Consider the following 27,942-nt stretch of genomic DNA (forward strand, 5'->3'; position numbering starts at 1 on the left):
TCACCAAGGTGCCCCTCAAGTTTCAAAGGACCCCCCTCTTCACCATACCAGCACGTTTCAGAAAAGGTTTTATTACACACAGACGCGAGGGAGGGGCTCAGTCCTTCTTAGCGGCCGCTTTCCTCATGGCGGCCAGGACGTTGCTCAGCTCCTCTCTCTTCCTCTTGGCGCGGATGTGTGTCCCCACCTGCCGGCAAGGAGGGCCGTGAGCCTGAGCCCCAAGTCCTGCCCCTGCCCCTGCCCCAGGGCTTCCACCTACCCGTTTCTTGATGAATTTGAGGGCCCGCTTGTCCTTGGAGACCTTGAGCAGCTCCATGGCCCGCCGCTCATAAGGCGCGAAGCCACACACCTCCCGGATCATGTCCCTCACGAACTTTGTGTGCTTGGTGAGGCGCTGTGGGGACGGGGGGGGGGCGGCGTCAGGGCAATGGCTCCGCGAGGGGGACGCCAGCCCACTCTGGGTCTCCGGAGTAACAGTGCAAACCCAAATCCTCCTCGGTCCCCAATCTTAGCCCGGCCTCCCTGGCCCCAGGACTTTCTCCTACTGGACACAGGCTGGGTGGGCACCATGGAGTCAGGGCCGCCTAATGGAGCCTATAAACCTCGACAAGCCCGAGATTCCTCAACCTGGCAGTCCAGCAGTCCGCTTTTCCTCCACATTCCAGCCTAGATCCAGGCACCTTTATACTCGGCAACATCCTGCTCAAGCATCAAAACCCGCTCCCAATTCGCTCCTGCCCCTGCTTCCGAATCCACGGCGGGGGAGGGTCTCGGTGCGTGGCCCGGGTGGGCGGTCGCCCACAAGCGGGAAACCACATCTGCATTCTCTGCTCTAGCAGGCCCGACACCCTCTTCCTTCCGCTCGGGCCACCCAGGGCTGCCCAGTGCGCTCCCGGAGTCTCTGCCAGGCCCTGCCCGTCGCCCGGAAGGTTCTTCCCACCTCCCTCCGCGAGGCCCCCGCTGCCCGCGCGCCCCGAACTCACCCCGCGGCGGCGGCTGTGTCTCGGCTTGCTCACGTTCTTGGTCACCTTGTGGCCTTTGTTGAGGCCCACGGCCATGGGATAGCGCAGAGCCATGGCTGCAGACGAGGGTGGGGAGAAGGGGTGGAGGTGAGTCTCGGCTCCGTCCCCGCCGCTCGGAACCCCGCGCTTCGGCCACCCCAGGCTCGCTTGCTGCGCCCAGCCATACCCACAAGCTGCACTGGGGCCCCAAGCGTCCAGATGGCAACAGATCTCACGCGGAGCTTCACTAACCTGCTTCTCTCCAATGGCTGCCGCGGCGGAAGGGCCTACAGCGCAAGGAACTCTGGGATACCTACCCATCCATGGGAGGCGCGGGCTAGAAAGGCAGGAACGGCGCGCGCTCCGCCTGGCGGCTGGAGGCGTCCCTGCGGGCTCCCCGAGCATGCGCGCTTACCTCAGCGGGCTCAGGAGTCGGACTGGGTAGGCGTGGCTGTGGCTGCGGTACCTCCCACTGCAGGTGGGTTGAGTTGGTGGAATCCTACCTCCGCGGCCAGTCGACTGTTCCTGCGCCAGGGACTTCACCTCCCATTACCTGAATTTTTCCATTTATAGGATGATGACAGTAATAGTACCTATTCCAAGCTATATGAACAAGATATAATGATACCTGGCACAAAATAATACTTCCATAAACGGATGTATCGGTTTTACTATACAGGGAGCCAAGTTCTGGGCTAGAGCTAAGGAAAACTTTGTGGTAGAGCGCCCCCTGCTGGCATTTAATATAACTTGATGTAATTTTAGGCGCAGGGATGGGAGGCGTAGTGGAAACAACAACAAAAAATTGTTTTCTGGTTTTTATCTTTCGATTCTATTTATCTCCAAGAGACAGAATCAATTTCGGGCTGGTCTCTTTGGAGTTAGGCCTTCTAACACCTGCTGATCTTGGACAGCAGGAGTAGGAGCCTTGGACAGCCAACAGTAGCTAGCATTTTATAACATTGTATTCATTCTAGTTTTTATCTTTACAGTTGCTTTTTCTTTACCATTTTAGGGAAAGTGTCCATTTTTAACTCATTAATATAAATATCAGTGATGTGCAGATGCAGCCTACGTGTTGTCTTAAAGAGGAAGTCTGGTGTCGGAATCCCAGCTTCTGTCATTGACTTCCCCTCTAAGTTTTCTTATCCATAAAATTGTAACAATGGTAGCACAAACTTCCAGTTGTGAAGATGCCAAGAGGTCATGAATGCCAAGTGCTTAGTGCCTGATGCAAGTTATCATTATTGGTGCATAAACCACATACTTTGTGCTGCCAATAAAGCCTTTAACCCACAATCAGTTACCCTTCCTTCTATCCGACTTCTTGGGTGAGGTGTAGCTGTCTCTCAGCCTGTTTCTCCACCTGTGAAATGAAGTTAAGAGTTCTGGAGCCGGTACACACATTCCTCTTAACTCGTCTGCCACCAGCAAGTTGGAAGGACCAAGGAATTTGAACAATAGATGCGCAAAGGAAGAAAGATTTTTATTATCAAACAGAGGCTGGATCTAGCCCAGAACACGTTCTTTTCCTCCTCCTCATTCTCAGACCCCACGGTCAAATCGACAGCTTGAAGGGCTCCCTCGCTCCGGCAAGGGTTGGAGGATGCTCCGAGTCTGAGCAAAACAAACAAATCAGGGACGTGGTGGTTTCAGGTTGGAGACTAAGAGGGTTCCCAGGGTGGCTCCGTGGTGTTGTGACCTGTTTGATGTGGCCAGGAACCTGGGACACTGCCTCTCTGAGTCTCAGTTTTTTCATCTGCAAAATGGAAGCAGCAATCATATCTTCAGTGACAGTTGAGAAGACTGGGGTGTTGCCTTCCAAGTTCCTGGTAAGATGCCTGGCAAGCTGTCGACAGTTGCACACGGAGTTCTGATTGTTTTCAGGTGCTGGTAGTTTCTCTCGGTTTTACTTTTCTGTCTTGATGACTTTCTCCTGGACCTCCGCCACTCTCTCAGAGGTGTCTTGGTGTGTGTCCTGGCTCCAGGATAGTTAGCTGGAAAGTCTTCTGAGCTCAGGCAGCAGCGGGGACCGTGATGTTGAGATCCTGGCGGATGAACCAGGCCCTCGGGTAGGGCAGCCAGCCGCGAAGCAGGCAGAGCAGGTGGAAGCGCCATGGGTAGAAGACGCCAGAGGCACGTGTGGCGCCGCCTCGGATCACAGCCAGAGCTGCCTTGGGCCCTGGGGCCGCCTTGGCCTTCGTGACGCCCCTGGGGATGGGAGTGCGCGGTGGGGGCGGGGGCTGGGGCTGAGCTGCCCCCAACCCCAACCCCCGCCTGGTCCACGCTCGCGCCCTGGGCCTCACCTGACTCCCTCCGCGACTGAGGCGCGATCTCGGAGGCCCAGGACGCACATGGTGATAGCCACATTCACGTCCTGCACGTCCAGCTCCCGCCGGAGAGAGCCAAAGAAGCTGTCCAGAGCGATCTTGGCCGCCGAGTAGGGGCTGGAGAAGGAGGTGGGCACGCGGCCTGGGGGCGCCGGAGGGCAGGGGCTGAGCAGTCACACACTGCTCCCCCTCCTCCAGGAAATCTTCCTGGCACCTCCAGGCTCTCCCACATAGAGCCCTGTGGCTTCCCCGCTCCCCGCCCCGCGTGCACGCACCTAGCAACGAGGACACCACCACCAGGGAGCCCTTGCTGTCGGTCAGACTGGGCAGCGCCAACGAAGTTAGTTGCAGTAACTCAGGAAGTTCACCTGAAGGCGTCGACTGCGTCACCGGGCGGAGGAGGAACCCAACCCCAACAGGGCAGGGGCGGAGCCTAGAGCACGGGGGTGGGGCTTGGTAGGTAGGGGCGGGGTTCGAGAAATGGGACGAAGTTCCGAATGGAAGAGGGAGAGCAGGCCAGGGGGCGGAGCCAAGGTCGAGAGGGCGGAGCCTAGAACCAGGAAAGGCGGGGTTTGGAGCTGGGAGTGGCAGGGCCCCAGGAGATGGGGAGAGTCTGGGGCGGGAGGTCGGAGCCAGAACCAAGAGGAGGCGGAGCTGGGGCCGCGGAGGGTCGGAGCACCTGCATGAGCCAGCGTGTCGCCTGGGCGCTGCGGGCCCGCGTGCCTGCCGGGGCGGCGCCGAGGTGGTTCAGCACCAGGTAGTCCAGCCCTCCTAGCCCAGAGAGGCCCGTCAGCCCGGAGTCAGTCCTTGAGGCTCCGCCCCCGTGCCTGATAAGACACCAACCCTAATCCTGCCCCCTGAGCTAGCAAAGCTCTGACAGAGCACTGACCCAATGAGCTCCGCCCCAGATAGCGCCCCCAACTAAGATCAAAGAAACCCCACTCTACTCCCCTCTTCCCAGATCCAATGAGGCTCGGTCCACAGTTGCTGGATGCAATGAGGCTCCACCCCTGGCCACGCCCCTTGTCCATAAGTCTCCGCCCTCAGACTCCCGTAACTACCACCCTCCCACCCTAATTTGGATCCTGCCCCTAAGGCCAAGGCCAAGGTCCCGACTCCAGGCCCCGCCCCTCACCCAGCTTGTCCAGCGCAAACCGCACCACGCGCTCGGGCACCTCGGGGAAGGCCACGTCCGCAGCGACGTAGAAGACCTTGGCAGCGCCCAGCTCCCGGCAGCTCCCCACCACCTGAGGGGGCCAGAGCTGCCCGTGGGCCCCTCCGCCGGCCTGCCCCGTTAGGGTCCCAGCCTGAAGCCCCCGCCCCTAGTACGAGCCTCAGATTCCATTCAACATCATTCTCAAAGCTAACCCCTGGGGTAGCAAACTGGCAGACCGCAGGCCAGGACAGAGGACATTTTACTTGCTCGACCATCAACATTTAAAACTCAGGAGATTTCAAATGCATCCTGAGATTTCTGACCTCTCTTAACATTCTGGAAGGTTTATTCCCCAAAACTACATTTCCTTGAAGCAGCACTAGGCTGTTGCTAAGAAGTGTCTACCCACCCTGCTTTTGAACTGGAGAACCCTAGCTATCACTACAGCCTTTGGCCACTCACTATCAGTACTTCCACTCATTGAGGAACACTCCTGGCTTTCCAGCTGTCTCACTGCATCAACCCAACACCACAAAGTAGGAGAAGGTACTTTTATGGTCTCTGTTTTGTGAGTGAGGAAACTAAGACTCAGAGAGATTAAGCGACTTGCCCAGGGCCACACAGGAAGCCTGGAGGCTTGCAGGGATTCAAACCCAGACCCTGTCTTTCCCCCATCCCTGCCGCCACCATTAAACTGGAAATGGGGTGTCTCACCTTCTGCAGGAGAGCCTCGGTGGGGGCAGTGAGCACCAGGTGGGAGCCCAGGCGTGCGTAGTGATAAGCCAGCTCCTCCCCCACACCTGCACTGGCTCCGGTCAGCAGCACTCGGGCTCCCTGGAGGCTGGCTGGCAGTGAGCAGGGGTGGTCAGCTTGGGGGTTGGACAGGACAGCCGGATCATTCCTCCCTCCTCCACTCCCAGGCACTCACCTGGGTTAAAGTTGTCATCCCAATAATAGGCAAAGAACAGGGCTCCTAGCCCAGTGAGGAGTAGCATCTTCATGGCCCTCCCTGGGTCTGCAGCAGGAGAGAGGTGGCTGGCACAGGCCTGGCCCACAGTCATACCCATTTCCCCAACTGTGTCTTTGTTCGAAGAGCACGCAGTGATGCCCCCAGCCTTGGCCCTGCCCCCTCTTGTCTATCTCCATGGCCACCACTGGGTCCAGGTTATCATACAGATCACTGGAACCACTGCACCAATCTCCTCCCCCTGCTGAAACCTCTGCCTGTATCACTTAGAATCAAAGCCTTGGTGACCAAAAAGGCCTTGCCTGGACCAGCCCCTCTTGTTCACTCTGCTTTGCCACTCCATCTTTTTCACTGTTCATCAGAATGAGCCAGTCATCATCCTGGCTCAGAACTTTTGCACTGGCTGTTCCCTCTGCTAGGAATACTTTTCTGGAATACAACCCAATGGCTTGATCTTTCAAGTCTCACCTCCAAAATCACCTCCTCGGAGGGTGCTTCCCTGGCTTCCTTCTCTAAAGCACCTCTATTCCTGGTCCCTCTCTCTCCCTTATCTGTAGAACTTTCTTTTCCTTCTCAGCACTTGGTCATCCCCTTAAATTATCTCAATGATTTGTTACATGTTCAGGATCCCTCTTTGCCCTTGGACTCAGTCCCATGGGGCCAGGAAAGAAATGGAAACCTGCTTCTATTTTGCTCACTTTTGGATCTTCAATGCCCCAAACTGCCAGACATGCAGTACATCCTCAATAGATATTAGACTAACCCACAGTGATATGAGGAACGTGGGAAGTGAGAAGTGGGAGAGCCCAGAAAGACAACTGTCTGGGGACACCCCATGGAATTGGACATTCAGGACTGGTTTTGAGACAGAGGTGTCTGTGTCATCAGGTTAAGATGTGACTTCAGCTGTGGGAATCAAGGTACCTGTTCTAGGCAGAAGGTGAGAGAGAAATAGGCAAAGTGCTTAACATTCTGGGAGTTGTGGGTCTCCCATGAAAGGGGCATAGGCCCATCACATCTTGGGATTTTTAATCCTCTGAACTTCATGGGGCAAAGAAGAAAGGTTGACTTCCAGAACACAGGAAGCTGAGAGGTGTTGGGGTTGGTAAGTCCTCAAATCTCCAAGCTCTAAATCCAGTCTGACCTCCTTTGCCCCCACTGCGAAGTTCCAGCTGCCTCCTCCCTGGCTCTCCCATCTTCACACTCCCTCCCTCCCACTCTATCCTTTCCAAACAGCCATAGGGAGTCTTCAAAAAAAAAAAAAAAATCTGGCATGTCTCTTCCTGCTCCAAATCCTCCCAGGACTTGCCACTGGCCCAGATGGAGGCAAACTCCTCACCTCAGCCCACAAGACCCAGTAGGTCTGACCCCTGCCCTCCTGTCCAACCTCATCCAGCCCCGCTCCTGTCTATGAATCTTCCAGTTCTCAGAAAAGTGAACTCCTCGCCCTGACCCAGTCATGCCAGCATGCCCTCATCAGGGAAAGCTCTCTCACTTCTTCCCACTTCCAGGGAAAAGCTGTGAAGTCCCTCAGCTCAACTCTCTCCTCAACCCGGCCCGGACCACAGCGGCCCTGCAGGGGTTGGCTGGTAGGCAGGGTGGGTGCATGAATGGATGAATGGGATGGAGGAAGCAGCCAGGCCGTGATGAGGGATGAAAGGGGAAAACTCGATCCCCGCAGAACCCACCGGCCCCCTGACCTTGCTGGGCCTCAGTTTCCCCTCTGGACAAAGGAGGCGTGAGACCCACTGCACGCTCCCTTCCGCGCACTCACCCAATCAGGCCTAAATTTCTCCCTCGGCCCAGCGGGGCTGGGGTCCGGGCCTGGGAGCCGCGCATACGCCCCTCTGCCCTCCCTTCGCGGTCGTATCCACCCAGCCCGCGACCACGCCCCCTCCCGTAGGACCTGAGCCACTTGGCTCCGAGCCCACCTCCTCGCGGGGAGGGGCCCGGATGTGGGGGGACTCTGCGCTGGGCGTTGCCGGGCAACTACCTCCCCCCTGGCTCTCCCTTGGCCCCGCCCTTGTAGGAAAGCCCCACCTACACGATCACGTGACTAAGGATCCGCCTATCTTGTACAAGTCCGCCCTCGTGTTGCCGTGACAACCGGCTTCCTGGCACTGTGTTCCTAGGCCTGGGTCCTCAGTCCCCCGCGCGGGCGCGGGTGGATCGCCCAGGCTCCGACATGTCTTTGGTCACCCTCAGGCCTCACTCCAGACACCCAACTCCTCCTTTCCTCACGTCGCCAGGGCTGTGGCGCGCCGGACTGCATTTCCTAGGAGGCTGGGCGGCTAAATGAGTTGTCATCACGGGGCGGTGCTGACTACTTTTCCCAGACAGCTTTGCGGCGGCCGGGCCCTGAGGTAAAAGCTCCGCAGGATCATTTTGCAGTCGGACCGCTACCCATCTCTGTCGTCTCGGAGGGGTACCGAGACTCCGACTCCCGGGGGCCTTTGCGACTGATAAGAGACTACGTCTCCCAGAGGGCTTTGCGGCGCCTCGACCGGAAGCGACGGGCGAGCCGAGTGTCCTTGCGCGCGGAGCCGAGCAATCATGGTACCCCGAGTGTGGTCGCTGATGAGGTTCGTGTGACCACCGGGCGGGCCCCAAGCCCCCGAAAAGGTTCTCTTCTTTGGGCACCGTACTCTGGTTTGCTCCCGACCAGCTCTTCGCTTCCCGTAGTGCCAGGTCTCCCGTGTCGGTTCGCGGTGGGGCTTCCTGAGGTCGCCCGTCGCCTCCTTCCCGCTTCCTAGCGAGTCCTTGCTTCCTTACTCTGCACACTAGACCCCTCCGAGCCTCAGCTGTCTGCTCTGTAAAATGGAGCAGGAGTGCCGCACGTGTTTGTTGGGTGGTTAATGCGCACTCGGAGCTGCGTGTGACATGCAGGAAACGACCAGGGACTCTTAGAAAACCCTTGCAGGTTGCTTGTGTAGGATCCGTCCCGGAGCTGGAAGGTAGAAGGTGGTCAGGGGCCTTAAGTCTTCACTGTGCTTACCTCATTAGCTTCCCGGCTTCCGGTGTGTCACTTTGCATTGTGGGTCTAAACCCCCACTATCACACCCTTGGGCCTAGACTGGGAAGGTGGCCAGCGGTGTCTGCTGAGCTGCTGTGGTTCCATTCCCTGTCTGCAGGTTTCTCATCAAGGGCAGTGTGGCTGGTGGTGCTATCTACCTGGTGTACGACCAGGAGCTGCTGGGACCCAGTGACAAGAGCCAGGCCGCCCTTCAGAAGGCAGAGGAGGTGGTCCCCACCGCCATGTACCAGTTCAGCCAGTACGTGTGTGAGCAGACAGGCCTGAAGATACCCCAGGTACCGCGAGCTGGGATTGAGGCTCAGGCGTGGCAGGAGCGGGGTTGGGTGTCAGCTCTGGGGTGGCCTTTGATCCCTAGTCCCTGCAGCCCTGCTTGGTGTCCTCCGCGCTGGGGCGTGTGCTGCTCCCCCTGTCTGTGAGGGAAACTGGGGCTGCCAGGCCTTCCCCTTTCACCCAACCCGTTCTCCCCATCTCTTCCCAGCTCCCAGCCCCTCCAAAGTTTAACTTTCACATCCGGGAGTCCTGGAATTCAGGTAGGCCAGCTGCTTGGGGGTGGCGTGGGAGGGGGGTGTGGCCCCAGATACCTCCCACCTCCCTCCCTGGCCATTCCTTTCCATTGTTCCCTTCCTGCTGTGTGTACACTTCCCACGGATCTAAAAGAAAAAGGGAGGTGGGGATTCCAGGGGGGTGGAAGCAAGATAGAGCCTCCTTTGAGGGCCTGGGGCTGCATCAGAGCACATCGTGTGGCCTCTGCCTATTTCCCTGTGTGGAACTGAGTGCTGGAAGTCCTGCTTCTAAAAGTCATGCGGATTTAGGGTTTCCTGGGGGTTGGACCAAACCCCTTTGCTGAAGGCGCCGGGCCCTCCCTTCCCACAGGGATCATCACAATGATGTCGGCTCTGTCGGTGGCCCCCTCCAAGGCCTGGGAGTACTCCAAGGAAGGTTGGGAATACCTGAAGGAGCGAACCAAGTAGCCTGTCAGAGGACGCCACCTGCCCCAGGCGGGGGAAAGGGGCAGGGGCACCGAGGACCTAAAGACACCAGACTGGGACCCCACTCCGAGGGCAGCTCCGGCCTTGCCAGTCCAATAAAGGACTTGGAAGTGTTCCCCAACCCGTGTGCTGGCCCCGGTGGTGTGGGCTTCTGCCTCCTGGGGGCTCCTTAGGGACTGACCTTAGCTGAAGGCCGAGGCTCACCTTTTCACCTGGGCCCTGGACCTGGCGTGGGGAGTGCTCAGCAGCCCTGGGAAGGGTTGAGAAAGTGCTGAGGGCCCACCTGGGTCGGTGGTCTCCTCAGTTCTCAGAGGGCTGAGCCCAGAGCAGGGCAGTCTGCGGGTGAGGGCTGATCTACACCACCAGGAGCCCCTGCAGCTGCTGATTCTCTGTCCTGCTCAGCTCACTGGTCTGCCTGCCTAGTCTAGTCCCTGCTTGCGCCCTGTGTCCACTCTCATTGCACCCCCTCCGCACAACCTGGGGATTCCTGGGGTCATGGTCTGGTGGCCATGCCGTGCAGGGAGTTTCCTTGACCGATAAGGCCCTGTCCTCCAGACGGCCCCTGCTCCCTTGGGAAGCCACCTCTGACACCCCCGTCCCTCACAGGGTCAGCTACCTGCTGACCTAAACATCTCTCCATCCGACTGGAGCTGCAGGGAGGGTCTGCCCTTGAGAGGCTCCCTGTGAGGCCCCCAGCATCCAGCCACAGAGAGCATCCCACCACGGTGACAGCAGGAGGAAACCTCTGCCCCAGACTAGGTTGGAGGTGGGCTTGGATGGGAGCCAGAGGCCGGCCCAGGAGGCTCCCCGGAGCAGGGAACTGGCCTGGAAAATGCAGGAGATCCTCTGTTCCTAAAAGTTCTGGGCTTTATGTCATTTGATGTAGGAGACAGCCCACCCAGGGCCATGAGCCAGGAGGGGACAGCAGTGTTTCAGTTGAGGGAAGCAGAGGCCAGAGGCCGGGCATTTCCCTGGGAGTAGAAGCCAGCACCTGTCTGTCCATCCCTCTGGCAAGGGAGGAGTAGGGGTAGGGGCAGGGGAGGGAGAGCCCTGAGTGACCTGGTCTCCAGGTGGGTCTCCCATGTCCAGCACGTCACCTGGAAGCCACTTGGGTCCCACAGGCCCCTGTCCTTGTTGGACCTCTGTGGAGCATGTCTAAGATGAGGCCTGGATAGGCCAGGCTGGGGACTGTCCCTGATCCTCTGCTGCCCAGGATGGAGCTGGTGCTGGCCATTGCGGAGGCCTGGAGGTCAGCTCGGGTTCAAGGGCAAGCCCTGTGACTAACCCCAGCCTGACTATCCACTGAGCCCTTTCAGCAGCCTCATGGGCCCATTTTACAGGAGAAACTTGCCCCACCAGGTTCCTGGTCCCCTCTATCTGCCCAGAGCCCAGGGTGTGAACTTAAACCCTCCCATTATTACTGTTACCATTTTATGGAGGGAGGGGGAGACCTGCCAATGCCACCTGCCTTGAACAACCCTTAGCAGCCCAATATTGGCACAGTGGAGCACACAGGAAAGGGAAACCAGCCTTGCAGGAAATCCAGGAGCTGCCCTGGGGTTGTACCTGGCCCTCCTGGAAAACTTGACCCCAGACTCTGGTGGCTGGTCACTGACCACAGCCTGCACCCAGGTGCCCAGGGTCAGCTGCCGGCTCTGCTTGGCCCCACAGCTCTCCCTGCTGTCTGGAGACCAGAGCTGCCTCTGTCCCCTCGTCCAGTCAGACCCCAATCCCTCTCTACTGACTTGTATTTCTTAACAGCGCCAAGACCACCTCCAGGCCTGCCCCCTCCTCCTGTTTCCGAAGACCAAGTCTGACGATGTCACCGCCTTACTCAAACGCGCGTGGCTCTCCACTGCCCTCCTCGTGAGCCCACTCCTCCCCTCCATTCTTGGACAGACTGGCGGCCCTCAGTTCCCAGAATGCAGCTGGTTTTCCCCACCAGCTTTTGCCCACCAGTTTGCGCCCCCTCCATCAGCCATCCTTCCTCCTGGCTGAATCCTGTTCATCCCGCCCTCAGCTTAGCTGCCCCCTCTTCCAGGAAGCCTCCCCTAGCTCCTTCCCCGAGCGCCTTCTCTGGGCCTCCTCGGTGCCTGGTGTGTACCCACAGCACCCACCACCCTGGGGCAGAAACTTGCAGCTCAGCATCCCTGACACGGGGGACCGTCCCAGGCATGGCAGGGTGCAGAGCAGCATCCCTGCCTCCATCTGCCAAACGCCAGCGGCACCTCCTTACCCCCTCTCATGACAACCACAAATGTCTCCTGGTACAGCCAGAGGTCTTCAGGGGACAGAATGACCCCAGGTGGTTGGAAATCCAGGCTGAAATCCAGGATGGGCAGGGCTGGTTCCTCCTGGAGGCTCTGGGGGGAGGGATGGGAGGCTACCATTCCCTGCCTTTTCCGACTTCTGGAAGCTGCTGTGACCCTTGGCCTGCGGCTCACCACCCCCCACTGCCACCCCGTCTTCACAGGCAGCAGGGTAGTTTTCTCTTTGCATCTCCACCCCTGGCCCTCCTGTCTCCCCATTTCTCTTGTAAAGACCCTTCTGGTAACACAGGATCCACCTGGCCAACCCCAGATAACCTCCCACATGAAGGTCCTTGACTGAATTCCACCTGCTGCGTCCCCTTTGCCCCGCGAGGTGTGTGTACACGGGCTGCAGGGACCGGGTCTGGGGTGAGCCTGGCCTGGTGGAGCGGGGCTTTGTTGAGCCAACAGATGTAAGGGCCTGGGCCTGTGTCCCTCCCTGGCTGTGGGCCCTGTGGGGACAGGGGCCCGGGCAGCCTTGGTTGTTGGTGCATCACACCCCTCAGACAGGGCAGATCCTACTTGAACGTGTGAGAGATGAACCCCAGAGAGGGGAGGCGACCGGCCTGTTTCCATGGAGCCAAGGGGCAGGTCTGTGGCCACTCTAACCCTGTAGGGTAGGCTTGCCTCCACCCCATCCACGTAGCCACTAGGACCCTGGAGACAGGACACCACCGTCCCCACAAGCACACCGCCTCAACCAGAAAACGCAGACCCCCTCCCCTGGGAGTCCAGGCAGCACCTGGTCCCTGAACGCACCTGCCTTGCACCTTAAGTGGAGACCCCCCTCCCAACTCCTGTCCTGACAACTCCCCTACCACTTGGGCCCTCCCCTCCCCTAGGGGACCCCATTACCTCCTGGTGGCAACAGCTCTTCTCCTTCCCTTATACCACACCTGGTCACATCTTCCCCACTAGGATGCAATTCCACTCAGAAGATCCCTGGAGGAGCCATATCCAGAGACAGGAAGTAAGTGGTGGGTGTCAAGGGCTGGGGGAGAGGACAGGGAGTCAGTGTTTAATGGGCGCAGAGTTTCAGTTTGGGAAGATAAGTAAGTTCTGGATATGATGGTGGGGATGGTTGTAAGACATCAAGAATGTACATAATGCCACTGAAGGCCGCGAGTCTTAGATGTGGAGGTGGGGCAATGGAAACATCTCAAGGCCATGGAGGAGGGACAGGTGGCTGACACACGACCCAGAAGGTCCTATGAACTCTGGGCCTGGGCTCACGCAGGCTGGTAAGTGTGTGCTGTTGGCAAAGTGCTTCTGGAAACCCCAACAGTCCCTGAAAGCTGCCCCTTTCCATCCTCCTTCACTGAAGGAAGAGCTGTGGCTTAGCACTGATGAGTATAATTCCATTTTACTTAAAGAGGTGGAAATAAAGAGATGACACTTTAAATAAATAAAGGGTATGTGAACAGAAACACATTTATTACAAAAAACCAAAAAAACAAAAAACAAATTCACATTGTATTGAGCTACAATATGGCAGCAGATAAAAAAAAATTATTGTACACAGTTTAAGGTAACTCCTAACAGGACATGTTCTGGTTGCCACGTGACGTAACACAGGATTCCAAGCACTTAGTAGCGGCGAGTGAAGCGGGCATCGTTGGGCCTGCTGCCCCGGTTCTGGCCCCCGAAGCCGCCCTGCATGCCGCCGCGCGGGATCACGTGGCCCCGAGAGGCCCCTCCGGGGGCAAAGCTGCCGCGCCTGGAACAAAGGTGGATTCTGATCGGCCCACATGGCACCAGTCTGTGGGCTCTGGCCTGCGCCCTGCCCTCCAGGGCTGGCTTCCCTCTGGAGCAGCAGCAGCAGCACCAGGAAACAGACCCGCACTGTTTCAGCAGCAGGGACATCCAGGTGGGAAGGCCTGACTGCCTAGAGCTTCACCAAGGCAGCCCACATGCAAAGACCAGACTTACCCCGACATGCCTCCCCGGTTCATCATGTGACCCGGCCCAGAGTGACCAGACATACTTCTCTCGCCACCTACAAGAACAGACACTGCTGTCACGGTGGAGAGAAACTGCGACACCCACGACACCTCTCCTGTGGCAGACCTCAGCCCCACCCCCAGGCCACAAGGAGCAAGGCCGTGTGCCCTCACGAGCAGGTGCAACATCAGCTTTCCAGGTGTCTCTCCAGAGGTGCCCATGCTGAGTGCCAGTCCTCACCTTGCCACCTCTTGTGGTCCCTGTCTATCATGCCTCCGTCGGCGGCGCCCTGCCATGCACGATCATCCTCTATTCTTCGGCCATGGTCCCCCCAGTCACGTCTGCCCCTTGGAAAAAGACATCTCTGACTTGGATTGCCCCCATTTGCCTTTCAGAACAGCAACATGCTGGGTTCTGGAGGGTGGGTTTAGCATTCCGTGACCCCAGCCCCCTAGCCCTCTGAGCAGTGGTGGGTGCAGGGGAGCGGAACTGGCTCTGGGTCTGATGCTGCTCAGAGAGCTCAGAGGCAGTCTGGGCCCTGGTGAGTGTGCTGGGCTGCAGGGCCTGCACTCAGCTCATCCCTGAGACCAGGGATCCTGGGCTGCACAGATCGATCCTGCCAGCTGCGTGTGAGGCCTGCGTGGACACTGTGCGGTGTGAGACACAAACCTGGGTGGAGGAGGCAGCCCCCGGCCCTCGCTCATCCTCTTGTCAGAGCCGTATCCGCCCCACCCATCGCGGGAGTCCCGCCCGTGGCGCTCTGGTCCTCCGTGGCGTTCGGGGTAGTGCTAGACGATAAAGGGTCAGAATGAAAAGGCATCAGTACAACCCCGGATCCCAGGGCCTTCGGGTCAACAAGCTAATGACGATGGATGGTAACTCAGAGAGAAGCACGTGCAGGCCCAAGGCAGTGCCGGCAGGCATCCTGCACCCTGTCTGAAGCCACACAGGCCATTTCACCTGGCACAACACGGCTGCACCCCCGAAGTCTGCTCATGGCATGGGGAGAAGACAGGACTAGGGTCTCCCCAGTCAGAAGATTCAGGCACCGACAGACTGAGGGGTGCTGGGGCTGAGTGACTGCTCCACACCAGGCACGGCCCACACTGCCAGGTGCTCGTGTTTAGAATGTAATTACAAGCTGCACAGAGCCACCAAAGCAGAAGGGCCACCAAGGATCCCTTGACACAACTCACTTCAGGGCCTGACATCTTGTCCCTGCACTGCCCAGGATGCATCCCGTGGCAGCCCACCGGCCTACTCTGCGGCACTGCCCTGAGAACTGCGAGGCCAGCACAGGCCTCGGGGGGCCCGACCCTGGGAGGATGGAAGAGGAAGCCTCAGTCTGTTTAAATAAATGTCCACTCCTTTCCTTTCACCCAAAGCCTGCTCCTGCCAGCTGACTGGAAGGTCCAGGTGAGGTGGCTATCGTCCTGGTGCTCTCACGGTTCCACAAACCCAACCTGTGGCCTTGGGGCTTTCCCCCTAGATTCTGTTCTAAGTGAGGAGTGAGGAGGAAGGAGAAAGGAGTCCTGGTAGTGAAGCCCTGAGGAGGACCCCTGCAGCCGCCCTGTCACCGTCTGCTCAGCCAGCACGCTCTGACACAGAGGCTCGGACAGGAGCCCTCAGCGTTGGACCTCAGCGCGCTGGGCAGCACTGCCACCTGCTCCTCCAAATGTGTGCCGACACCTCCCTCCACACAAGAAACGGGGGTCAATTTTACAAGACGGACAAAATAGAGCAGTGCTCCTTAAGGAGTGAAATCCCAAGCCAACGTGTCCATGAAAGTCAGTGCTGCCAAATATAACAAGGGCTGCTCAAACAGGACTCCCAAAATAGTTCTACCAACAACCTTCAAGGCATGTAGGGCTTTAAAAAATTACAGCTCATGATTGAAGAACGACCTTTTATCAAGAGCCTTCTGAAGACTCCAAACTGGACAGAGAGGCATTTAAAGTAGAGAAGTTCACCTCAGCAAGACCTAGTTCTGTCACTGCTGCTTTGCCCCATGTACCACGTGTCACCCTTTGTTGTTTGTGCCTTATTTATGATCATGGATGTGAGAAAACCGCCCTGGGAGTTTCAGGGGAGAGAGCACTACCTAATCATGTGAAATGGAGCTAACAATGATTAAGAGCATTAGGAAGGTCTGGGCAGACACGTGCATCACCCCTAACTCCTGCCACCCTAGGTGGTAGGAACAATCACCCTCATTTCACAGCTGGAGAAACAGGCTCAGCAGAACTGCTGGTACCAAGATATGACCCTGGTCCAGGTTCTGGAGCCTGGACATTTAACCACGGTGCTCAACGTCTCCACCAAAGGAAACCCAGGAGACTAAGTCTAGATTTAGTTGCATGTAAGATTTACGTCCAGGAGCAGAAAAAAAGGAATCACGTGAGGGGTAAACAATTACTCCCCAGGCGGCAGAGAATCCTTAGGCGTAGCCAAGGAGCCTCGTAATCTCTAGCCACATTCTCAGGAGCTGAGGGAGGAGGACAGATCGAAACATCGAGTCAGGGAAAGGAATGACTCACAGGCTAGCGGTTCTGTCAGAACAATGCCCTGACCACAGCCTTTCCTATTCCTCTGATTTTCCAAGAAAAGCCACTAAAGAGTCAAGGCTCTTTGAGGAAGTTCTCAATCTAAATGTAAGACAGGAGAAAAGGAGAAAACTGAGCTTATTTCCTAATGTGTTAATCCTGCAAGGAGCAGGCACACAAGCCCAGCTCAGGTCTTTCCCAGGGCTCAGCGGGCTTGGGCTGACTGGCGCCCACTGAGGCTCCAGACGCACCTGGACTCCACAACATGAGGCGTGGCCTCTAGGCAGCACTGTGGGTCGCAAAGCACTTTCCAACAGAGCCCGCCAGACTCCTGCCAGGCTCCCCAGCACTTCAGCACTGGTGTAGCCACTAAGTGTACAGAATCTCAGGGTCAAGGCCCAACAAAACTTCCGAATGTCTGTTTGGATTTTGGGCCAAGACCGAGCACAAACCATTCACTGTGTTACTCCACAAACGTCGCAGCTGCCGCACTTCCTCACTCGTTCGTCCTAACTCAGATGGAGGAGGCAGAAGCATGCAGGAGGGAAGAGAGCCAACTCTGTGGGGAAAACCGTGGCTGTAACTGTAGCTTCTGACTTACCTGTCCTTCTCTTTCTCCCATCATTGACCTTGAACCTTCTCTCCTGAAAAAGGCAATTTAAATGAAACCATAAGGAGAGGAAGATAGGTTGGTTAGATTTTCAAAAGGAAAACATACCCCAATTTGAACCCAGATAATTCACACACGCCGCTGGATCAAGTGGGCTTGCAATCTAGAGGCCTAGAGCCTAGAAAGGTTACCCAAATTCTTCATCATAATAATGAATAAGGACAAAGAAAACTTGCATCAAGCGGGCAGGGTCGGTGGCTGACCTGTCAACTGAGTGGTCAGGGTAGCGGCCCCGGTCCCTGTGGTCAAAGTCATGGAAGCGGTCCTGGCGGTTGAAGTCAGAATGGTAGCGCTCATCCAGGGCAGCCCGCTTAGCTTCCGGCCAGTAGGCATCGTCTCGCCTGGGAAGGGAAGCAAGAACGGAGTATGTGCGTAACTAAACCCTCAAACTGTCCTTGGCCCCCATCACTTCACAGAAGGGGGACTATCAGTGAAGCATATTCTCTGCTACACAAGCTGACAGAGCCTGGAGGGGTGAGGTGGGATCTGACTCAAAGACTCCATTCTGTCTTACCCAACATGCCCTGCCTCCCCTCACAGAAGAGCTTACGTCTCCCTAATAGGAGGTGATCAGTCAAGTGGGCAAGCGCACGTGTGCATCAGCAGATCACCTCTGGGAACCTCTCAAGGCCACGAGAACAGTGAATGCACAGCTATCTCTTTTGTCCCAATGCAGACTTGATCCAGCAAAGACACCCAGTGGGGAGGACTTTTAGAATCACTTGAAACATAGTTTCAAAACATTTATGCCCATAACAGACTCCCATATCAGTACTTTGTATAAAAGCATAAAAAGTTCTAAGATAGACTAAAAGCCCTTTTACAGAAGTCTCACTGTTCTATTACATGGGGACCTCTTTAACCCACGCAGTAGACAGAAGGTTAAAACAAACATGCATCCAGAAGAGCTTTGATAGGCTCAGTGCTAGGATTATTACCCCAAACTCCTGACAGTAAGGTCTGAAATAGGTCTGCTATGGGTTAATGTGGGTTAGCATTTTAGTATTGGTATGTCACACCAGCATGTTGGGGGAATTAGAATGAACAAACACAAATTACTGCAATGATTACAAAGCTGGAAGGCGCCCAGAAGGTGGTGCTTTCTGGTCACCGGCCACCTGCCCAGCACTCGTGTTATGTGCTGCTCTGGGTGCCTAAACTCCTTCCTCAAGGTGGGGTCTGTGCTGGGACTTGAACCTAATGATTAATAAGCACTACTTTATCCAACCATTTCTCCACTGATCTCAAACCATCTCAGATTCCTGGATGAAGCACAGGAGATTGAACAGCTGTAGCACGCACCAGCGCTTCCTTTTAAATATAAATTGCATGTTAACAGGATTCTAGGGACCACAGCACAGTTCTAAACACCACAGGCCACCCACGTGGCGGCTGCTCGCAGCAGCGTGGCTTACCGGCCGTCCACGTCGTAGGGCCTGCGCACAGCCGGCCTCCGCTCCTGCTCGTAGCGCAGCTCCTGCTGGCGCCGCAGCTCCTCGCGCTCGCGGTGGATGCGCTCCTGCTCGCGCCGGCGCTCGTGCTCCACGTGCATGCGCTCGCGCTCCAGCCGCTCGCGCTCCATGCGCTCCCGCTCCAGGCGGTGTCTGTGGAAGGCCAGCCTCTCCCGGGCAATGGCCAGCCGCTCGCGCTCCTCCCGCTCCAACTGCGCCTGCATGCGCTGCTCCCGCTCGCTGCGCTCGCGCACCCTGCCGGCGGGAGAGTAGCAGCTGCAGGGGCCCGCGGGCAGCGGCAGTGCGGATGGCCTCTCCCAGGCGGGTGAGCTTTATAGCTGCAGAGCCCCGGCTCCGCCTAGGAAGCCGAGACCTGCAGATCCTTTTAGACCTTGCAACTACCAAGGGCCAGGGCAGCTGAGCGGTGGCGCGCAGCAAGGCCCCGCCCAGACCGAGGGCACAGACAGCCCCTCTTACGCCAGCAATACTGATGGCGCCCAGGGCGCATCCCTCCAGTGTTCATGTGCATGCCAGATAAGACGGCTGCCAGGTCCACCCTGTGCTCTGCTCTGCACTTACAGACACAACGGTACCAGCAGAAACGTATAATCTTGCCCTGCTTTGTTTCTGCATCTTGGACAAAAACGACTGCAGCTTCCTCAGTTCAAGAAACATGTCCTGGGCCCTGCGTGTCCCCATCTCTACAAATGTATGGCAAGCTTCCAGGGAAAAGCCCCTGGAGTGGAGAGGCCACGATTTACAGAACTACAGGCAGACGTGGGCCTTCTGGTGGTTCCCAGCCTTATGGAAACGGCCCCTCGCCCCCACTTTCTTGAGCGCAGTTCCCTTCAGGCAGGTTGGGGTAAGTGCTGTTGCTGGGACACCAGGATTCAGAAGGCTGTGCTGCTGTGGGACTTCTCTCCAGGTGGCTGTGCCCACGAACACCCCTCTCCCGCCACCACGAGCACCCAGCTCCGCACGCTGTAACCCAGATCACACTGACGGATGGAAACTAGCCTCACTGCTGTTTTCATCTGCGTGTCCCTGATCTCCGGTGAGGCTGAATGACGTTTCATGTTTTGTGACCATGTATACAGCCCCTTCTGTGAACTGCCTTCTGTCCACTTTCCTATCAGGTTGTTTGCTTATTTATTTTAATCTTTTTTCCCCCGGGGGGAAGGTAATTAGGTTTGTCTCATTTATTTATTTATATTAACGGAGGTACTGGGGATTGGGTGTGCTAAGCACACAATGCCACTGAGCTATACCATTCCCACTGCTTATTTATTTTAAAGCACCTTTATGCTCATTTGTTATAAGTCTTTGGACTTCCTCTTTGGTCTTTCATTGTATAGAAGTTAAATTGTGATCTAGCCTACTTCTCCTTTAAAAATGTTCAGGTCTCTCAAAGCTCAAATTCATAAATAAAAATTTTACTTCACATTATACAGGTAACTTTAGTTTTCACTTTGACATTCAGCCACCAGCTATACTGACTGCTTTGTCAGTTATGTGAGCCAGAACCCCAAAGGACTGTCCAGAGAAACAGCCAAGTGACCTGAAGCCGTTCTGGGGGGCAGCTCGTCCTTTTCTCACCAGTTGGAAATGTCACTTTTATTGTGTCAAATTACTGCATGCACATGGGTCAGCTTCGCTGATCTGTTTTGCCAATTAATTCACCCAAACTGCACTTTCCTTTGCCCTGCCTGTCCCTCTCTGGCAGGAAGTTCTGTATGGTGCACTACAGAAAACAATGCCCTGCCTCCTGTTCTCATTCTTATTCTGCTAAACTTTTTACTAATGGTTATTTTTTAAATTGTAAACTTTTATTTTTGACAAGACAGATCAACTGTCAATCAGTGTGATCGATACCATTTTTTACTTAGTTTTTAAAAATTATGAGGACCTTGTCTTGGGCTGATTTAAGGATGAGGACCTCTCAGCTATCTCACTGGGTCTGTCCCACTGTTTTTCCCTTTTCACAGCTTCTGGAGCAAATCTGGTATGTTCTGTTAACTAGCACTACTGCTCCAGGAAGGCATCCCATCTCCCTGCCGTTGGTACCTCCCAGAATCTTCAGGAAGAGGTGGGCCTATCTGCATGAGAAAATCCTTTGAAAAAAGCCACAGGAAGAGAGCCAGTGCACAGGAAGTCTACGAACTAAAAGCCAAAGGAGCAGAGGTTTAAATCAATATTCCACCCACAGGGGACTTAGAAAACATCTTCCCAGGACACAGTTATCACCAGTCTAGGGCAACAACCAAACCAGCCAACATTCCTGGATCTGACTCACCTGCGGGACTCCGAGTCTCTGGACTTCCTAGGCTCTTTGACTTTATCAAAGGACACAACAGACCGCTTTTCTCTGCTGGCCGATTTGCGATCCTGGCTCTTGGAAACCTGGTCCATCAAGGAACATGGAGAAGGTAAGATAGAAAGGACAATAGGAAGAATCAGGTGTGTCCAAGTCTAAGCACCCAGTGAGATCAAAACTGAAGATGAACGTTTAATGAAATCATCAGGTAACAAAGTGTTCTCCCATAAGAAACTGCAGGTTTGCTTATCGTAATTCAAAGTCACCAACCGTCATTACCGTTTATTACTAAAATATGACCCATTGAGTACTTTCAAGAGTCAAAATGGAAATGAGTATTTTCCCCAGAAAGTTTTCAGGAGATCAAGAAAATATTTTAAACTTTGTCTTTTGCATCCAAAACACATTTTTTAATATTGTCCTTTACCTTTGTAATTAAACATGCAGTGATGCCCAACTGAGGCCACTCCTGGTATGTTTGAGAATTCCACATTTGTGCAGACTGCATTATTATTATTTTTTGAGATCTACCCATCCTGGACCTTGAACCCACTTTCATTTTACCATTTTATAAGCAATTTTTTAAATAAAATAAGGAAAAAAAACACTATAACACAGTAAAATATTTGTACAAACACATGCAGACTGAAATGAAAACCCCACAGAGGAAACATCAGCTTGCAACTGGTCCACAACATTCAAGAGCTTAAATGGCCTGTCATCTGACAATCTAGCATTCAGGGTGCCCTAGCTGACAATTAACTGGTAAGGGCGGTTCACTGTGCCCAGACCATGCAAATGATGCTGAACACCTGCTTTCCTTCCGGGAGTCAGGAAATTTGGTACTTGCCTGGAGCGGGTGAGTGCTCATGTGATCAGCCCCGAGTACAAAAACCTTGGGGAGCTAAGGCTCTAGTGGGCCTGCCAGGGGAGAAGCAGCACCCACGTGCTGCTGCATTTTCATTGCGGTGGGCGCCATCATGGGAAGGCGAGAATGCAAGGAAGCCTGCAGAACTCCCTCCAGACTCTGCCTGTGTCTTCCCCTGCGTGACTTGGCTGTGTATGCTCACTGCATCAGAGGCCAATCTTAGCCCATATGCTGGGTCCAGTGGTCCCCCGAGTTGATTTCGGAATGTGGGCAGTCTTGGGGACTTGGACTTTTATTTATCAAAGTTGTAAGGCTGTCAAAAGTTAAACATAACAACATCAACAGCTGCCCATGACCCCAATGGCAGGCAGAGTGAAATGGTAAGAACCTAAGGCCTGGTACTTTGTGGATTCTGGGTTCTGTGGAGCATCTGCAAGGAAACAGTGAATGGACTGTGCAAGGAGGACACTGGGCTTAGAGGCAAGCTGGGCCACGTGTGGGTTTAGAAATGCACGGGGGGAGAGCTGCTGAAACCTTCAGGGCAGGCAATGGTAACGGACTGCTACGCCCTGATTCAGAGGAAAAAGCCAATCACTTCCATAACTAAATTTTAAAATTAGTTAAAAAAATTAAAAAGCAACAATTCTCAGCAGAACAAAGCACGAAGGAAAGTTTTTAAACTTTCTCAATTTTGTTTTTGCTTTTTTTTTAAAGTTCAGAGCCTACATTTTGAAAAAGTTGACAATTTTTCTCAAATTAAGCTCAGGAACTCCCTAAGATACACACAGAAATATAAAGAAAATGTCAAAGAAAATAAATGCTAAATACCCTACACGGAAAAGGAACACTCACTCTCTCTTTGGATCCTGATGTTTTGACACTGATAACAGGTACACCTTTAGATTTATCCATCACCACAGTCCGCTCAGTTCCTCGACTTCCTGTGGGAAGAAAGGAACAAGGTAAGAAGAGACACCTCCAAATGAGAAAAAATACTCAACTCCATGGAAAAGAAACACAGTTTGCATTGCCAACTAACCACAGCAGCCAGGACAGACCACAAGGTGAAACCTCCCACACTCTCCGGGCAGCTACCTGATTTTGTGGTTCGAGATCGCTCAGAGGGGCCAGGCTTCTGATCATCCTGATCTTTACTCTTTTCTCCACTCCCGTCTTCACCCTTTTTAGCATCATCTTTTCTGTCGGCTTTGTCTTCCCTCTTCAAGTTTGCAGACCTAGAAAATAACACCCCCGGACATGGAAGAGTGTTAGACGGGCAATTCAGGGAAGCAAACCAGCCACTGCTGGACTCCTGCAACAAGCATCGAGTGGTGAGGCGGAGGCCTCGACAGGAGGGAGAACAGGCGCCCTGGAAGAGGGACTGGCGTAAGGAGATCGTCTCCCATGAGTGGTCGTGAAACATTCCTCCAGCAAATGTGAAAAAGTGAAGGGGGCAAGGGCCTCACAACTTTGCCCATCTGTGGAAGACATAAGGGGCATGAGATGAAGAGGAGGGCTATCTTGGCCACAATCCCACCAGGAAGAATAATACCTGTCAGCGTTGCTAGACTTCTCTTTTTTCCCCTCCCCTTCTCTTTTGTCAGAAGTTTTCTTCCCAGCAGGTTCATTTTTTGCCTGAAAAAGAAAATCAGGTGGAAGCATCACCTTATTTCCTAAGACAGTCACACCCTGAGAAGAAAATGGCCCCTTACTTTTTCCACTGAGATCATCTTCCCATGGAGTTCTGTTTTGTGCAGGTGGTTAATGCATTTTGTGGCCTCTTCTGCTGTGGACATGGTAACAAAGCCATAGCAGCGAGCTCCCGGACTCCGGGCATTTGTCACAACCTTGGCGCCCACCACCTTGAAGGAAAGCACACAAACAAAGCTTGGAGACAAAGCTCCCCCCCCAGACCCGACAGTGCAGTCACGCTGCTTCCCTCTGACCCACCCCACGTCCTATGCCCTCCCGGCCCGACCCCCCGGGGACAAGGGCCCATGGGGGAGATGCCGAGAGTGGGTGCCTGACAAACGGCAGGTGAAGACTAGGGTGGATAAGGAATGTGACTGGCTGCTCCTACTCCGTCCTGGCGGTTCCTCTAGGGGACCAGGAGGACAGTGTAGAGGACTAGCGAGGAAAGTGAAGTGGAAGGCAGAGTCCTGCCAGCATTCCTTTAACTGTCTAAAACTTGTGAAGACATGATTCTGAACATGTGATTACCCATGTGGGCAGTAAAGCAGGAAGACACATATACGGGCAGAGATCGACATAAGGACAGGTTTATGAAGTGCACTCTGGAACAGAGAGCCCATCCTACTATTAAGAATATTAAAATTCAAGGAGATGTTTCAGGCACTACAGATACACCTTCAGATGCTACTTAATTCTCCCAACAAGCACAACAAGCTGAAGTTAGGGACGCCCTCTTATGCCAGAAGGCACCACAGCTCACAAGTCCCACAGGAGCCACTGGCTGAAGCTTGTGTTCATCCTCATTATGCCATAAGGAGTCTTATACCCAGGGTAAGCTTTCACAGTGGTCTGGTCCCCTACTCAAGCCACGTGAAGCCTGCAATGCACCCCAGACACTGCAGGCTCCAGGCTGACAACTTCCTGCTGAGAGCACCCATCTACTCTAAGGGCCACAGCAGAATCAAGAAAAGGGCCCCATCTTGCATTACTTGTGTTACCACGGCCCAGGGAGTCATGCGTTATTTCAAGAAACATGTCACATTTAGTTTTCCTTGTTAGTTCCTGAACATCAACAACCAAGGTCAATCATGTTGGTTGGGTTCATTGCTGAGCCCTTATTATGAACGAGAGCCTGTGCTAAACCCTCACTTGGCAAAAGCGGACTCTGAGACAAGGAGCCACGGGTGCAGCAGTTTATCTGGGAGGTGAGCCCAGGAAGCACGGCGAGCAAGGGGGAAGGTGAGAAAAGAGGAGGGAGGAAAGCCACCACAGGCGCCCTAAGACACAGGGAACTGCAGCAGGCGTCTGTCCACCACGACCACCATTCCCGGGCTGAGGAGGGAGGAAGACAGGCAGGTATGAGAGAGAAGAGGTAGCCCCAGCTGGAGGTGAAGGCAGGTGAGGAGACCACCATGGGGCAGGGCACCAGCAGCGCAGCCACAGTTATACACACCACTGCAAGGAAGCAGCAACTTTGAGGGCCGCCAGGTGTAGCGACGAGGCTCCCATGGGGAAGGCGACATTCCTGGCCAACAACCGTCTGAGTGGCAGAGCCGGTGCCTTTAGTTGCCCACACGGGTCTGGCTCCAGGCCTTTTCTGTAACCCTTAGCCACAGCTTCACTCGTGTTCTGTAGTCACCACTGTCTGATGAAAACACTGATAGCACCTCCCACCCTGCCCTTTGCTTCAGCCCTCTAAGTCCTTCCTGGGTTCAAGGCCTGAAGCTACAGAAACGGAGTCAGGAAGCAATCAAATTGGAGTGGTAGCTTAGGGGCCGGGTAAGAACTGCAAAGTGGATATGGGCTCTGGGAGCTCCCAGAGGCCTCTCACCTCTCCCTGTGGCGGGCAGAGCCCCCACAGGCCACGAGCAAATGTATGTTCAAAGAAGGCATGGTGTCACTCAAAGTCTTCACAGAGTGCACGTACTGCATGGGCTTAGAAACATCCAGAAGACCCCTGGTCTTACCTTCCCGTACTTGCTGAAAAGATTCTTCAAATCTGTAGCTCTGGTGGTAGAAGAAAGTCCACTAACCCAGAAGTTTCTACCACAACTGCTACGACCTATTTCAAAAGAAAGCTCTGATCAAAACCATGACACTTTTAAGATGCTGAGTCTTAAGGCTTAAAATCATTTGAAACCAGACTTTCCCTACTTGTCCCAGAGGCCAGCAGACCGAGACCTAGCTGGGGTGCGGGGGTCCGGCCAGCTGTCTTCACACGACTTCTGGAACGGCATGCTAGGCTGACAGGACTGCCAACAACACCACTTAACAACGGTGAGTCCAGGGCTGTTAGGCCCAGGGGAGAGTCTGCGAGTTACTAAAATGGCATTACCCAACCCAGGGAGGTGACGCTGGAACACAAGACAACTGCTGTCACTCTAGAACCACTTCAGGTGCTTCTGTTTCTTGCAAAATACAATAGTGTACAATCTACCCCCAGTTTTTGTTCTTTGTAGAACACTGATTAAGGGGGAATCTGGACCAGCAAAACTGCTTCTCAATCAGTGATTTAATAAAGGGCTATGGTGTTGATAAATCTGAAATACCAAACCCAAGATATCTGAAATTCAAAGCATTTTTTTTCCATCTGCAAGTGTCACTGGCTAAGGAATTTGGTAAGAGGGTCAGTCAGGAAGAATGAGCTCAAAGTGCTTCGGCAAAATCAACTGCCCGCATCAAATCAACGCGTCAACTCTGCCCTGCAATCCAGAACCTGCAGTGAGGGGCAGGAGTGGAGAACGGCTTCAAGACAAGCTCACAGGCCAGAAACGCGGTGGTGATGAACTAGAACCAAACACCCTGCCGCTGCTGAGACCAAACACACTCCAGGGGATGGTGCCGCCACGCTAACCTACCCTTTTCCTCTTTGGAAAGCCTCTTTGTATCCGAGTCATCTTCGACAGAACTAGAGACAAAAGATAGTGTCACTCCAGAAGGAAGAAGCAGAGAGGAAACAAACTCAAAAATCATAAAATACGTGCTGAGGTTGCATACCTACCCGAAATTTAGTTCTGAAAAAATGACACCCCGACAAACGTGTATTGGAAATCTGACCTAACCATAAGATTTCAGACCCACAGGAGTTAATTAATTCTGCTGGGCTAAAGATAATTAGGAAGAATTAAAGAAAACAACCATAATAGGTTGAGAAAAGAACAAAGATTATGTAATCAGTTTAAAATAAACAAAGAGAAATAAAACATTCTTTAGAAGTAAACTACAATTGCATCAGTCTGGCTGGCCAATTGCAGAACAAACAGCTTATGTGTGTCATTAAACGACCAATGAAAAGGAGATAGCGTCTGGTCTAAAACTGAGAAAAAACAAACCTCATTTTCTGATCAGCGCCCTCACTGGCTGAGGACTCTTTAGGAGCCGGAGGGACTTCATTACAAGCTTCAAAAGCAAACTTCTTCACGTCTTCTTTGCTATCCCTGGGCTCTGGGCTTGAGGCTTCCGGGGGCGCTTCCGCGGCCTCCTCGCCACAGGCTTCCGTGCGCTCTGGGGCTTTACTACTCTGCTCAACTGGCTTCTCTAGCCCTACAGGCTCACAGTCCGTCCTCGCGCCATCGCCTGTCTGCTCCACGGGCTCCCTTTTCACTACCGCTAACAGGGTGTCTGCCTTGCTCGACTGAGCTTGTGCTGTTGACTCGCTGGCCAAATCTAAATCACCCTCCTCCGGATGGGCGCTGCCAAAAAGGTCCTCTTCCTCCGCAAGCTTTCTGTCTGGCCCCACGCTACTTGTATCCTGTGCAAATGGCTGCTCCAGCTCGGAACCTTCTTCTTTTACTGGCTCAGATTTACAAGTTTCCCCCAAAATGTCGAGTATTTTCTCATTTTCTACGGATTTAACAGGAATAGAATGGCACAAGGTTTAATTACCAGGGAAATAAAGCAATCACAAATGCGGAACTGGCACGGCTGCCACACTAACACGAAGAGAACTGCTAGCTACACAGAGATTGGAAAACCCGCGGGTACACAAAGTTACACTGGTTACACTACCTGCTCTCCAACCGACTGCTAGAGTAAGCCTCTACGCTACATGGAAGAGAAAAGCATCCCAGAGATTTAACCCCCAAAACCTTCTGGCTGATTCTTGACAGTCTTCATTCTGTCGTCGGTTATATATGACTCTTCCAAATTTAGCTTCCAAAGTCCAAGTTGCTTAACTCAATGTATCACCATTCACTGAACAGCTCAATTTCCAAATTTCTTTGAATTTCTTTTAACAGAACAGTCCAACATGAAAACCAGAATCTCTTCCATCGGTGCTCTGAGATATTTGCAGTCCAGAAAGTGAATAGTATTTGTTTGGAATTCTCATGAAGAAACTCTTTCCTCTTCTGGAATCCAGTTATGTCTCAATGTTTTAAAACGTATCTCCCTACCACTGCCTGCACTGCCTGAATTAAAAACCACAAAGTTAAGATACTGCCCAATATCACAAGATCTGTTTTGTGGGGTACAGAGGGATTAGCTCTTGAGAGACATGCAAAACTCTCTCTACGTAAGTTTAAGTGCCACTGACATTTAACAAGGCATGAGATAGTTTCATCTCACCAATACATTTTGCATAATGAGAAGTTAGCCACTTTCACAGATCTGGTGATATGGCTGGGTTTCCAATCTCTATGATCCTGGTATGTTCTGGATCGTAAACCTTTAGAACAA

At 54.0% G+C, this 27,942-nt stretch overlaps 4 protein-coding genes across 6 annotated transcripts in view; 1 reads left to right on the top strand and 3 right to left on the bottom strand.

Annotated features, from left to right (window-relative positions):
• Positions 1-51: 51 nt before the first annotated feature.
• On the bottom strand, positions 52-1,394 carry RPL36 (ribosomal protein L36). Of its 2 annotated transcripts, none has more exons than XM_006206367.4 (4): positions 1,254-1,394; positions 984-1,078; positions 260-394; positions 52-187 (listed from the first exon to the last, which is right to left on the bottom strand). In XM_006206367.4, the coding sequence occupies exons 2-4, from the start codon at positions 1,074-1,076 to the stop codon at positions 98-100; spliced, it is 318 nt and encodes a 105-aa protein (XP_006206429.1). In that variant the 5' UTR covers positions 1,077-1,078; positions 1,254-1,394; the 3' UTR covers positions 52-97. The 2 variants fall into 2 exon arrangements, with proteins under 2 accessions (XP_006206429.1, XP_015096619.1); XM_015241133.3 differs by having other exon boundaries at positions 1,189-1,327.
• Positions 1,395-2,885: 1,491 nt separating this feature from the next.
• Positions 2,886-7,378, bottom strand: HSD11B1L (hydroxysteroid 11-beta dehydrogenase 1 like). Its single transcript, XM_072947885.1, is given in 9 exon segments — positions 2,886-3,212; positions 3,308-3,473; positions 3,607-3,681; positions 3,684-3,699; positions 4,011-4,102; positions 4,467-4,578; positions 5,202-5,332; positions 5,416-5,502; positions 7,361-7,378. Coding segments are annotated over 8 exon segments (861 nt in total). The 5' UTR covers positions 5,489-5,502; positions 7,361-7,378; the 3' UTR covers positions 2,886-3,016.
• A 208-nt stretch (positions 7,379-7,586) lies between these two features.
• Positions 7,587-9,598, top strand: MICOS13 (mitochondrial contact site and cristae organizing system subunit 13). Its single transcript, XM_006206370.4, has 4 exons — positions 7,587-8,036; positions 8,586-8,763; positions 8,967-9,018; positions 9,362-9,598. Exons 1-4 carry the CDS (start codon positions 8,008-8,010, stop codon positions 9,457-9,459), a joined length of 357 nt encoding a protein of 118 aa, XP_006206432.1. The 5' UTR covers positions 7,587-8,007; the 3' UTR covers positions 9,460-9,598.
• Positions 9,599-13,192: 3,594 nt separating this feature from the next.
• The window catches only part of SAFB (scaffold attachment factor B), a 33,035-nt gene continuing 18,285 nt past the window's right edge, over positions 13,193-27,942 (bottom strand). The window contains exons 7-21 of one of the 2 annotated variants that reach the window (XM_072947884.1): positions 26,598-27,108; positions 26,124-26,173; positions 25,233-25,327; positions 23,286-23,435; positions 23,126-23,208; positions 22,669-22,808; positions 22,426-22,514; positions 20,685-20,791; positions 18,356-18,646; positions 17,144-17,281; positions 16,872-16,914; positions 14,397-14,515; positions 13,968-14,068; positions 13,716-13,782; positions 13,193-13,503 (exon numbers count right to left, since the gene is read on the bottom strand). In XM_072947884.1, the coding sequence (XP_072803985.1) occupies positions 13,374-13,503; positions 13,716-13,782; positions 13,968-14,068; positions 14,397-14,515; positions 16,872-16,914; positions 17,144-17,281; positions 18,356-18,646; positions 20,685-20,791; positions 22,426-22,514; positions 22,669-22,808; positions 23,126-23,208; positions 23,286-23,435; positions 25,233-25,327; positions 26,124-26,173; positions 26,598-27,108 (2,114 nt within the window). In that variant the 3' untranslated portion in view covers positions 13,193-13,373. Of the gene's footprint in view, positions 13,504-13,715; positions 13,783-13,967; positions 14,075-14,396; positions 14,516-16,871; positions 16,915-17,143; positions 17,282-18,355; positions 18,647-20,684; positions 20,792-22,425; positions 22,515-22,668; positions 22,809-23,125; positions 23,209-23,285; positions 23,436-25,232; positions 25,328-26,123; positions 26,174-26,597; positions 27,109-27,942 lie in introns of both variants that reach the window. The other variant, XM_072947883.1, reaches the window with a different exon arrangement.

This window comes from Vicugna pacos, chromosome 22 (genome assembly GCF_048564905.1).
Source record: "Vicugna pacos chromosome 22, VicPac4, whole genome shotgun sequence".
NCBI classification, from domain to species: domain Eukaryota; kingdom Metazoa; phylum Chordata; class Mammalia; order Artiodactyla; family Camelidae; genus Vicugna; species Vicugna pacos.

What these genes read in the sequence shown, in the direction of transcription:
- RPL36 (XM_006206367.4), bottom strand. Translation starts at nt 1,076, where the DNA reads ATGGCTCTGCGCTATCCCATGGCCGTGGGCCTCAACAAAGGCCACAAG. An exon ending in GACACAGCCGCCGCCGCGGG is followed by an intron (nt 395 to 983) that starts GTGAGTTCGGGG and finishes CCGTCCCCACAG; the next exon opens with CGCCTCACCAAGCACACAAA. An exon ending in TCAAATTCATCAAGAAACGG is followed by an intron (nt 188 to 259) that starts GTAGGTGGAAGC and finishes CCTTGCCGGCAG; the next exon opens with GTGGGGACACACATCCGCGC.
- MICOS13 (XM_006206370.4), top strand. Translation starts at nt 8,008, where the DNA reads ATGGTACCCCGAGTGTGGTCGCTGATGAG. An exon ending in CAGGCCTGAAGATACCCCAG is followed by an intron (nt 8,764 to 8,966) that starts GTACCGCGAGCT and finishes ATCTCTTCCCAG; the next exon opens with CTCCCAGCCCCTCCAAAGTT. An exon ending in CCGGGAGTCCTGGAATTCAG is followed by an intron (nt 9,019 to 9,361) that starts GTAGGCCAGCTG and finishes CCCTTCCCACAG; the next exon opens with GGATCATCACAATGATGTCG.